Genomic DNA, 12536 nt, shown 5'->3' on the forward strand with positions numbered 1-12536 from the left:
CACAAATAATAAATAACATGTGAATGCATTATTTCTGTAACAATATCAGACATTACTGACAAAGCACCCTCAACTCCAGTCCCCTCTCCAGAAACAACCACTGTTATCTGTACCTTTCAGAACTTTTTCTATGGTTTTATATGCATATATGTGGCTATGAGTCTGTGATTTTGAGCTGAACAAGACATGTTTAGGCTGGTATTTTCCCGTTTATGATAATATGGCTAAAGACAATGGTGCCCTTGCAAGAAAGCTTAGGCAGTGGGCTTCAACTCACACTTGTGCTAAGAGGAACAAGCATTTGCCCATTTTAGCAGAATTCAGCTCTTCAGTTTTAAAGATTGCTCATGAAACCCATGCCTCAGCCTCGGTGCCTGTAGGGATGTGCGACCCCCAAAGCCACACCACCCACTTTCTCATGCACCCCAATGGCCCTGGAAAGGGAGGAGCATTTGCAGGCCGAACAAAGGGTGAGTCCTGCCATCTTTGAACGTGAGGTCTCCGAAGGCGTGTGTCCAGTGTTTGTGTCCTCTGAGGGACCTGCCTGGGTCCTGGTGAGTGTGGAGGAGAAACCCCCGCTCTGGGCACTTACACTGGGGCAGGCATCTTCCCCCTGCTGCCCGACCAGGATGTACAGCACGTCGTCCTTCTCCAGGTTGAAGATGCCCAGCACAGACACGCCGTGGGATCGCATCATGGTGTTCTTACCGCCTTTCCCGCCAGCGGCTCCGTAGCCTGATATGCTGCAACAGGACAGAGCGCATGGGCTCCTGCCGTGGTATGAAGACTGACTCCCCTCCCGCCAACCCAGCGGCTCCTGACAGGCCGAGCGCACCACCCTCGTGCTGGAGGTCTCTCCCCTGCATCAGCCCATGAGGTCAGCAAGGAGGGTCCTCTCTCCACTGTCAGGAGAGGGCGGTCAAGTTCAGAGAGGGGCAGGGAAATGCCTCATTCACAGAGCTAGGAAGGTAAAGAACTAGTAAGGGGTAGAAGAGAGGAAGAGAGGGAGAAGGGGGCAGGGAGAGAGAGAAGAGATGAAGACAGGGGGAGTCTGTATTAATGTGGGCTGTTGGGGTGATGGTGTCCTGAATACCTGGGGTTTCCTGTTATGGACTTCTCTCCCTGTCCAAGAGCAAAGGACTCAGGTGGTCAACCTTAGACAAGTAATTGAACTTTCCTGCTCCTCATCTGTAAAATGGGGATAAGAAAAACCTACCTTCTAGCCCAGGTGTGTGGTGCAGATTAAAGAAATGAAGCCTCGCCAGTCCCAGAATCGTGGCCGGCACATAAGGAGCACTCGCTGAGTGTTTATTACTATTCTTACTGGTAGAAGGAGCAGTAATTGACTTGGTACAATGTTTTAAAGTCTCCCCACGGGGTCTAGACACAAGGAGTCCCACATGGAGTGACTGAGGAGAGTGGTGTTTACGAGCACAGACTGTATTCGCCTCCCGCCAGTAACTCCTTCTGGAGCAATGTGTGTGCGCACAACAAACAGCCAATCATGATGAAAATAAAACCAGAGAGTGGGGATGCGGGAGTGTTTCTGCTGCCTCTTAGGTTGTTGAGTTGGAGTCAAGCAAGGATGGGCGAGAAAGGACCCAACCGATGCACCGTATCAGAAGAGCGGTGTGCCGTGAAGACAGCTCGCGTGCCCGATATACACGCCTCCCCGGAGACCGGCTGCCAGGGAGAGGAACTCGGGGGGCTTTCAAGTCCCCGCATATTCAGATCCAAGGTCCTTGAAGAAAAGCTTCCAGGGAGAGCTGCAAGATGGTTTTGCACACGTGCGCACGCGGCGGCTTCTCCACCTATAATTCTGGGAAATGTCCTGTGCTCCGAGCATGGGAGGGGCCTCCTGGAGGCTTTCCTAAGACAGAGCCCGGGCCTGTTCTGCAGAGACAAGCCTGGAGGGCCAGTTGATGGCTAACGTGGCAGGTGAGGAGCTGAGGTCTCTGTAGAGAGCGAGGGAGAATTGAGCCCACTGTCCTGTCTCCGGGGCCCGGCACCGATGGGAGATCGTTGCAAATTGGCGTAAGGCCGCGTGCCTAGGAGGAGGCGGGAGACGGGCTCCAGGCCCTCGAGGGGCTTCCAAAGAAATTGGGGAGACAGAGTTATGACATCTCCCTGTGGGGTGGTTTTATTGGGGAGGCAAAGCGGAGGGACCAAAGGGCTCTGGGGTTCCATGTGAGGAGTGGACCATCTCCTCGCTGTGTGTCCTCTCAGAGTCCCAGATCCTTCCCTCGTCAAAGGAGGACCATTCTTTCCTTTCCGAACTCACAGGGGCAAGGGAGGGAGATAATGGGTGAAAGCCCTGAGAAAGTGGCAGGTCTCGGCACAAATGAGGGCCATCAGGTGCTCGGGGCCCGGGAAAGAGGCGGAGGACCGCGACAGACATTGAGGCGGCGGTGCTGGAGGCCTTGGCTGGTTTGGGGCGTGTGGGGTGCGGGTCTGAAGTCGGCTTCATGGTGGAGATGATGGTTGGGTAGGACCCGGACAAGCAGAAAGAGGTGGAGGGTACGAGTCAGGCTTGTGTGAACGTGAATGAAGAGGCAGGAAACCCAGGTGCTGGGGTGGGGAAGTGGGGCGTTGTAGCTCTGCAGAGGGAAGTAGGGCCGATTCCTGAGCATCCTACAATGTGCCAGGCGTGAGTGCGCATGGCATCCCCCCAGTAGCTGTAAGCAGTAGCTCTTAGCGATCTCATTTGGCAGATGAGGAAACCGAGGCCCAGAGGGATTCATTTGGACCGGGCAAACCCTGGTGCAGAGCTCTACATTTCCCCTCATGGAGCCCATTTCCCCTCCGACATGCTGCTGCGAGGTTATGTGGATGCACGAGGGTGAGAAGCTGAGAAGTCTGAGAAGCTCCTGGTCCATCCTAATTCACTCGGACCCTCAGCCAAACCCTCGCTCCTGACCCATTGGAAAAGGAGAGGTGATAAGGGCAATTAAAAGGCTGAGGAAGAAGGAAGGCTCATGGGTGAAAGGAAAGCAGCAGAATTATTTAGCTCAGAGAAGGCAAGCCTGGGACCGGGGTGGTGCCGGGCATTCCAGAGAGTCTGTGGAGTGTAGAGACAGCAACGTGGGCGTAGACGGGCCACATCTGTCCTGCTGGCCCCTCCAGGGTGCCGGGGCTTTGGCAGGTTACCTAAGAAAGTCGTTTCAATCTGAAGGTGTTGTTGGCTTGGAAAACTGCTGCCCGAGCGGGAGCCCTCACCCTGCCCACTCCTGCTACGGCTGAGAGGTAAGCTGTACCCGTCTCATCCTTTCTGCATCATTTGCATAGTCATTTGCATGCATTATGAATCATTCTGAACTCTTTCACATGTTTAAATTTAGCCAAAGCATTATATTTTAGAAGTTGTTTCTTCCTGACATGCTTTTTTCCCTCTCTCTAAGCCTTCTTTCCTATTTCTCCCGCCCCCAACCACCGAGTCTGAACTCCAGCCCCATTTGGGTCTTGACCTAGTTCTTGGCAGTGAGGTGGATGGAAAGAGCCCTGAGTTCTGAGTCATACCCTGGGCGCTCTGCTGGCTGTGTGACTTGGGACAACTTGCTTAACCTCTCAGAGCCTCAGCTTCCCCTATCAAGGAAAATAATGAGGACAAGGACCTCCGCCCTCATGAGGGTAAGTAGTGGGTTTGAAAAGATTACAAACTGCTGCCAAGCGCAAGGGGGACTCTGGGCTGGGGTCAGCTCTACAGACCCCAAAGGAGACAGTAGAGATTGGCACCCAGGTGTCAGCAGCTGGAGCTTGCTTTCCTGCGTGATGGCCTCAGCCCCACGTTTCCACCTGGACTATCACCGGCTTAAAGACACGGGACTGGCAGCTGCCCACCTGGGCTGCTGGTAGGAGAGGTAGTGCCTCCCTCATCAGCCCTGTGAGGCCTGAAATCCCACCACAGAGCTTCACTCCTTTGGAAACTTCTAGCTGCTACTAGAAGGCCCATCTCCTCCTGGGTGGGCTGTGCCACAGTGAAAAAAGCACAGGCTGGATGCAGACAGACCTGGATCCAAATCCAACTCTGTCACTCGGGGCCAGGAACTGGGTGAGACATCTCCCGCCCAGCTGTTGGCCTCGCACTTGGTCAACCTTGAGAGCCAGAGCCTCCTGCACTTTTGTGTCCAAGGCACCTTGCTTACCTCTCCTGGTTCTGGCCCTGTTACTCGCCAGCTGTGTGACCTTGGGTAGTTTATGTACCCTCTCTGAGCTCCAGTGTCCTCATCTATAAAAGGGGGATAAGAATATTTACCTTAAAAGGTTGTTGTGAGAGTTATATGAGATAATGCCCCTTATAAGGGGCCTAGTTCAGCCCCTGGAGGGTAGCTAGTGAGGAACAAATAGTAACTGCTGTGCTAATGTACCCCTGGGGGAGCCTGTCTGCTCCTCTCCTGGGGTGGCTTCTGAGAGGCAGAAGAGGGTGAGTGAATAAGGCCCCGGATTCTAGAGAGCAGGGCAATAGGTGGAGCAGGGGGTGGCCGAGGAGCCAGGGTCAAGGGTGTTCAGTTTCACCCAGGACCTACTTCCACAGGGAGCCAGTGGGAGCATAAGGCCAGCCTTGGCGCTTCTGAAGACCCCCGAATCTTCATGATTTGTGAATTTTGTTACACAAACTTGTGCCAGAATAATAACCTCAGCCTGAATCTTTGAAGCCTTTTCCCATCCCTTGTAAACAACTTATTTTGATGGTTGACAAATGACAACAAATTAATATACTTGCCACTCGAGTGGGGAAAATGACTCGCAGTGATTCCAATTTACTGGAAGTTACAGGATACTGTTCTCAACGAGCTGATGCTGTAATTTTTTTGTTTGTCTTCATCTAAATCCATGTCCCCAAGTCAGAATGGATGTTTATTGGGTTTGCGTTTTGTATTATTGACTGTGAGCTATTGTTACCTGATGTAATTGAGTTGTGAATCTTTTTAAAATAAAGAATTAGCCGCAAATGGAAGTGGCTGCCTGCTGGACCCTGAAAGAAGAGCACAGCTGGTGTGCGGCGTGATGGCGGTGTCGGCGGCACACTTGGTGGGGCTGCCAGGGGCGGTGGAGGCGGGGAAGGAGTGAGAGGACCCCACCTGGGAAGCAGGAAGCACCTCATTTCTCTTGCACACCTGCTCTGGGCTCTGCCTCTAACACCCAGTGGGACCTTGAGCGAGTCCCTTCTGTCCTCTGTGTCTCGGTTTCCTCCTCTGTGAAATCAGAGTAGTTAGGTCCACCCTGCGTATCCATCCTGCCTCCAGGGCTGCTGCGAGAGCATGGGAGACGTTGGGTATGTGCAGGGCTCGGTCAGGGCGAGAGCTCTGTGCAGGTACATAGTTGTGTGATCCAGATGGGTCACGCGAGCCGTCAGGCGACAGCCCCGGGGGTCAGCGGTGGAGGCGTGTGCTCCTTGCTGCCCCAGTTCCATTCCAGTTTTGCACCAATGAGCAAGACTCATCGTCCACTCGTCCCCTACCACCTTCCTGACCCAGGAATATCAGAGCGGGAAGAGATGTCAGTGACCTCTCCCTCCAACCCCTCCTTCGACAGATGAGGCCCTTGTAGAGGAGGGGCAGCACACTTTCAAGGTCATACAGTGTGTCAGAAGTTGCACCCAAACTTCATCCTGCCTGCGGCTCATGGATCTTTGCTCAATGCTGCCCCCTTCCCTCGACTTTCCCTGCTCTGTGCTCTTCATGGCTATGGCTATCTGTACAATTACTCTGGCAATGAATCATGACTTGTGACTCTCTTCTACAATTGTTTAGAACTTTATTGGCATCATGGACTGTTATTGAACTTTCCTGCCCTGTGGTCTTTGCAGAGACTGCAAGGCTCCAGAGGCTCAGTCCTCTCTACAAGTTCTGCAGCATCTATTCAGTGCCTGACAGACAACCGGAGGCCCCTTGCCCCGCACCACCCCGGCTCAGAGCTGGGCAGGCAGTAGGTGCTCCATGGCTGCTTGTGGATTTGAATGATGGTGTCATCCAGCTGCACGTGCTGGTCGGTGGAGCCAGGTGAGGAAACTAGTGTCAGTGATGGAGGCTGTCAGGAACAGCTGTGGCCCGGGTTGGCTGGTGGGCTTTGCTGGCTCCAGCTGGGATCTGAGGCCTCTTGTACGTGATGTCTGAGGAACAAGTGAACCATGTGAGAACTGCCATCAGGAGCTGTGGGCTGCGCCTGATGAAAGTTTTTACAGACGATCTGTGTGCATGTGGGCACGTGCGCATGCGTGTGCGTGTGTGTTTCTGTGTGTGTGTACGTGGGAAGCTGGGGGAGGAGGAGGACAGGGAAGGAAACGGAACCCCGGAGAGGCAGGAGAATAGGCAGGTGGGCTGGGAGGAGGGAGAGAAGGATGAAGAGGGGAAGAAGTCAGGAGAGCGAGAGGCTGGCTGGCTGACATCTGCATGCGACTGCCCCAGCGCGGGGTGTCACACACCGAATCAGGAGAACAGGCAGGTGGGCTGGGAGGAGGGAGAAAGGATGAAGAGGGGAAGAAGTCAGGAGACCGAGAGGCTGGCTGGCTGACATCTGCATGCGACTGCCCCTGCGCGGGGTGTCACACACCGAATCGCACTAAATCCCCCCGGGCCTTGGAGCTGGACTCAGTCAGTGTGTGTCTCCATTTTACGCGGAGGCTGAGGCTCCTGCCCCAGCACGCACCCCACAATCCACGCTCCTGTTCTGATCCACCTTAGCCGCCCACCTCCATGGGCACTCAGAACCAAGACTTGGAAATCTCCCAGATCAGGAGTCCCTCTGGCTATTACCCTGATCCTTGCCTGTCCTTCTCAATCAGGCTCCTTGGGACAGGAGCTGTCGCTCATTGTCCTGGCTTCCTCAGCTCCCCACGCACGGCTAGCCTCCTGGGTATTGCCTGCTCCCCCCACTCCCATGCCACCCACTCAGTCCTCCAGTCATGCCGATTCTACCTCCCGAACATTTCAGCCTCTCCCGCCATGTTTCCCCTGCCCTGGTTTAGCCCCATTCGACTCTTGCCTGCATGACCTCACCAGCCTTTCCTCTGTCCTCCCTGCCTCCCCACTTGCTTCTCTCACCACCACCATCACGCTGGCACCAGAAGGGGCTGAACGTGTTCGGGAGGTGATGCTCCAGCCTCAGGGCCAGGTCCTGCTTCAGCTCCTGCAGGCCCTGGTTTGCCCCAGGGGCTCCTTCCACCGGGAAGGCCCTCCCCTCGTCTTCGTGGACAACTCTATCACTCTCAAGACTTACCTCAGGCTTCTGTCTCCCTGTGGAAGCCATCCATGAACTCAGGCCCTTCCCCTGGCCTCTGACACAGGGCTGTGTGTAAACCTCCATTGCAGTACTTTCTACATCACACTGAAATGCTTTGTTCCTACGTCTACCACTGACTGGGGCTCCTCTTGGGCAGAAACTGGATCTTGTACCTCTTTATATACTTAAGTGTCAGGCATAGCGTCCTAATAGGTGCTTAATATGGTCCGCTGAGATGTGCAAAGCAGGAGGGGAGCAGGTATGGACGCCTCTCCTGTTCTGACAGAGGAAGTGACAAATCCAGGGGAAGGGGCAGCCCATGGCAGGAAAGCAGTGTGTGTGGCGGTGGGGGAGCGGGGAGATGGAGATTTAGGTTTTGCCCCTAAAGCCCCACCTTAGCCTGCTGTCTCCTTCCCGGCCTGTCCTTCCTCTCCCTCTTTGTGGTAGTAGACAAAGGTGTAGAAGATGGGAGAGGAACACCAGGTAAATGACCAGTTAATTAAGAGTGGAGGTGTTTTTATTATTATATATAAAATAGATCACTAATAAGAACTTACTGTATAGCACAGGGAACTCTACTCAGTAGTCCGTAATGACCTATATGGGAAAAGAATCTAACAAAGAGCGGATATATATATACTTATAACGGATTCACTTTGCTGTACAGCAGAAACTAACACAACATTGTAAATCAACTATACTCCAATAAAAATTAATTTTAAAAAAGTTTTTTTTTTTTTTTTTTTTTACCTGTATGCATCCCTGAGCAAGCCCCAGGCAATGACGTCTCACTGTGGCACACAGTGGGTGCTTGATAAGTATAGCTCGCTTTCCTTCACCTCTCTGATCAGTAGGTAGAGACCTTGACTGTAGCAATAATCGTGCCAGGCCTCAAGCTGCAGCCAGGCAGCACTAGCTGAGCGCCACACTCTTCCAGGAATAGATGGACTCCCTAAGGAATGATTCCAAACTTTCTGTTCTCAAGAACCTTTTACATCCATCCTCCTGTGTGTCCTACGTTTGTCTCACTAGACGAACTGCACTTACTAAATAAGAATTAGTTAATATGGAGAAAATATCTTCCAGAAAAAGGGCACCTGACTTCTCAACCTGGGTATTCTGACTTGGGGACATTTCGATGTGGTCTGCATAGCAAACCATTAAATGGTCTGCTTCTTTGATGTGACGTTATGTGACCAATAGACATTATTGTCCAAGTCCCAAGACTCATCCAGGGTCAAGGATGAGGTGAGGGTCAGGAATGTCTGTAACAGTCTTTGTTGGGTTAAAAAACAAGGAGTCAACAGCAACAACAAAAACCCAAACTCAACATTTTTTGGTTTTGATTCTTCCATTTTGATATGGTGCTTCTCAGGCCAGTTCAAAAACGTCCCGATCAGAAGTCCCCTTTACAAATTTGGGAACTTCGAAGTGTCCTGCTTCAACAGAAAAACGGCTCCTGCGTGTGTTTCTAATGAGTGTTCAACAGGCAGTGCTGGGGGCTGGGAGCTAGTCTCAATATTCCAAAGAGAGAAATGGAAACAGTTCTCTGATTTGGGCTGGGCTTGTAGCAACACAGGTGGTTATAACGTGGCAATTTACACAGATCAGAAACCTGGCTAGACTTAGATATGGCTGTGATTTTAAAAAAATAGGAAAATGAATTAATTCTTACTTGATAAGTGTACTTTGGCAGACAAAATCTTTCAAAAGGCAGGGCCCATCTGAAGAAGTCAGAAAAAAGTCCTTGGAAGCAGAGAAGTCAGGAACTACTGCTGTTCCTGGAAATGCTGTCTGGCCACTGCCTGAAACCACTGCAGGGGATTTCGCTGCAGTCAGCTGGGCTGGGGGGCGCCTGCCACGTGCAGGGTACGTGCGAGGCACTTGTACGTGATCTTTGCAACCAACTGGGCAGGTGTTAGCAACCCCCAACCTTCGCCTTTTACAGGTGGGGAAACAGAGTCTCAAGAGATTAAATAACCCGTCCGAGTTTGGAAGTGGGTCTGATTCACACTATCTCGGGAGGAACGCAGCTCAAGAGGACCTCCATAAGTCGCAGAGGACTTCGAGCCAGTCTAGCCTGGGAGTCGCCCTGGGCAGGGATGGGACAATGGGTCTTGCTGGGGGTAAGTGTGGAGGTCTCTGTCTGCCTTACAGCTCCTCTGCTTTCTTCTGCACATTCTTTTTTGTATGTGGGGATCTGCACCAAGGGCTGGGCTGGCCACTATCCCTTCAGGCAGTGGGGCCTCCCCTCCCAGGCTCTCATTTCTGGAGGCTTCCTGGAGGTGGGTGCTGCATGATTCCTATGCCCCCTTCCATTTCCTGTTTCCTGAGTGGGAGTTTTAATGGAACGAACCAACAGACTTTGAGACTGAGGGTCCTGGGTTCAAATTCCAGCTTTGTCACTGATTGAGTGGCCTTAGAACGATTGCTAAGCTTCCTGACACGTTTCTTCATATGGAAACAAGGGAATATGGATAAAAACAATAGTCATAACATCTACCTCATTGTGAAAAGGAGGAGGAATACCTAGTGGGTCCTCAACAGACATGCATCCCCTTCTCTCTAGGACAGTGGGTGACCCCTGGAAATTCAGCCAGGTCGGAAGGGGAGGCCCGGCCTGCTCAGTATGGCGTGGCCAACGGTGGTCGGAGGTCTTTGTCCATTTACTAGGGATGTGTGGGGCCTGGAGCAGCTAATTTGATTGCAGCCAAGCCTTGTTATTGCATTCCTGCCCAGAATGTCATTTAAAAAGCACTTAGGGCTTTCCCCGGAACGCATTTACACTGAAGTCCCAGGGGTGGGCATGTGTGGAAAACAGGGCAACCTGAGAAGCCCCTTTCCTTCCCAGGGGGCTGAGGATGTGCCGGGGGCTGGGGGCTGCGGGAGGGGAAGCGGCTCACTTCCCACTGTGTTCAGCCTCTAGGGGGCATCTGCACAAATGACAGCATGATTATGATGCTTCCTGTTTCCACAGCCCAGCCGTGGGAGGTGGGAGGAACCTCTGCAGAGCTGCGCCTGCGAAGTCTGGGCTTAGGGGCCATTTCTTGACCACGTGGCCGTGGGAAGCTCCTGACTCTCTGAGCCTCCGTTTTCTCAACTGTAAAACGAGGACTGCGGCACTGGCCTTGCCCACGGCATCGGCATCGAGCCGAGCGAGGATGACAGCCTGGGCTGTGGTTAACCCAGCGGCTGCGTCGGCGTCATCTGGGAACTTGCTAGAAATTCATATTCTCGGTGAATGAATGAATATGGATGGATACCATGAGTACAGTGAGTACCACTGGTGTCTCCCTCCTCAACCTGCATCCAATAAATGTCAGTGTTTTGTCATATTTGCTTCATTAATGTAAAAATGTTCAGCATGAAAAAAAAGAAATTCATATTCTTGGACCTCACTCCAGACCTATAAAATCATACACTCCACGAGTGGAACCAGCAATCTCTGTTTCAACTGGCCTTCCTGTCATTCTGATGCCCGCTCAAGGTTAGGAGCCACTGGTCTAGGCCTTGCCATTAGCTTCGCTTAGCTGAGTCGGGCCTCCCTCCAGCCTGGCCTGGCTCTGGTGGAACACTGTGGGGTTGGGCCTGGGATAAGAGTTCCAGAATAGTTGCTTTACTTGCAAACAATGAAGGCCCAGGAAAGGAGGCTCAAGCATAAGAAATCATCTTTCATGTGTATCATACTTTTGTCTCCCAAACATTTTGACATTCATTACCTCATTTGAACAGCATGAAGTTCAAAGAACAGCCCACTATAATTATAGTTATTAATAAAGATAAAAAATGTTCTGAAGCTGGTGCATGCATGCATATCATCTCCACAAATGAGTCTGTGGGCTCCTTGCGGACAGAGGACACAGCTTCTTTTCTTGCCATACTCCATTATCCCGAATCTCCCCATCTCCAGCCCTTACACTCCAATGTGGGCCAGAGTCTGTGGCCTCGGAGCCTTGGCCTGCCAGGCACCCCAGGAGAGCAGGCATGCACCCAACAGCAGGACCCCAGTCCTCTTTGGGAGGGTGGATCTGCCCCTTGCCCTCCCGCTCCCCCATACCCACCTGTAGGTGTCGGTGGCTGGCACCTTCCAGGTCTGGATGCCCTTCAGGGGGCCCTCGCTCCCCACCACCACACTCAGGTTGGAGTTCCGGTAGGCATTGTTGCACTGGGCCTGCGTCGGGCCGTGGGGCCCACTGGCCCCGCATGTGGTGAACAGCCAGTGAACTGCACACAAGAGGAAAGGCGATCACTCACTTGGCCTGGCCCTCCCTCCTCCGTGGCCCTCCCTCTGCTGCCTCTGAGCTGTCCGCTCCATGAGGCTAAACCCACGTTCCAAGATGGCAGCCATGTCAGGGCAAGGAACACTCATCAGTCATTTGAACTGGAAACTTCTGTTGAGGATCTACTGTGTGCCAGGCCCTGGACCAGATAGATACTAAGGGAGAGACACAAATGGAGCAGACTTGGACCCTGGCCTAAAGAAGCTTACAGCCTACTAAAGGGAGACCCAAAGGGATGCAACAAGACAGGACAGTAACAGAAAAAGAGCCTCAAGAGGGTCTGGCTAACACTGCACTGTGAAGGTTCTGAGGAGGGAGAGAAGACCCCTCTCAGGTGAGATAGGTGGGCGGTGGCCAGGTCCTCTCCTGGTTTCTCATTGAGTCCAGCACAGTGCTGGGCAAACAACAGGTGCTCAGTCTGTGCTATTGTGACTGGATCTAACCTGCTTCCGAAAGTTTGATATCTGCATACAGGACCTTCTTAGCTTGGAGAAGATCAAAAGAGTAAAGTGGACACAGAGTTGGCTCCATGCCCTCGTCCCCCACATTGGTTGGGTTTGGAAATGCATTAGAAGCAGCTCTCAGGCTCTCTATGTAACAGAGAGTGTAAAAAATGGGAAACAGGTCACATCTGCCTTTGGTGCACGTCCTTTTCCAAGCCCCTCACCGCTTCCTGGTGCTCTGTCCTCACCCAGAGCACCCAACGCTCTTAGGTGGCCTTCTGGGGGTGCCTCAGGAACACCCAGCACATCCCCACCCCTCCACTGCCACTGGGCCATTCCTTCCAAACTTTCTATCTTTGAGCCTGGCTGGACCTTGGGGAATTGTCAGATTTCATCCTGGCAGGAATTTTAACATGTTTACAACCTATAAAAACTTCCCAAAAAATGTGCTCTTGGGGCTTCCCTGGTGGTGCAGTGGTTGAGAATCTGCCTGCCAATGCAGGGGACACGGGTTCGAGCCCTGGTCTGGGAGGATCCCACATGCCGCGGAGCAACTAGGCCCGTGAGCCACAACTACTGAGCCTGCGCGTCTGGA

General features: G+C 52.6%; 1 protein-coding gene across 1 annotated transcript in view; it reads right to left on the bottom strand.

Annotated features, from left to right (window-relative positions):
• ALK (ALK receptor tyrosine kinase) overlaps positions 1-12536 on the bottom strand; it is a 737057-nt gene that overhangs the window by 13493 nt on the left and 711028 nt on the right. The window contains exons 13-14 of the mRNA XM_028496593.2: positions 11280-11442; positions 593-743 (exon numbers count right to left, since the gene is read on the bottom strand). Coding sequence (XP_028352394.1) covers positions 593-743; positions 11280-11442 — 314 coding nt within the window. The remainder of the gene's footprint in view (positions 1-592; positions 744-11279; positions 11443-12536) is intronic.

Source organism: Physeter macrocephalus, chromosome 12 (assembly GCF_002837175.3).
Source record: "Physeter macrocephalus isolate SW-GA chromosome 12, ASM283717v5, whole genome shotgun sequence".
Taxonomy (NCBI): domain Eukaryota; kingdom Metazoa; phylum Chordata; class Mammalia; order Artiodactyla; family Physeteridae; genus Physeter; species Physeter macrocephalus.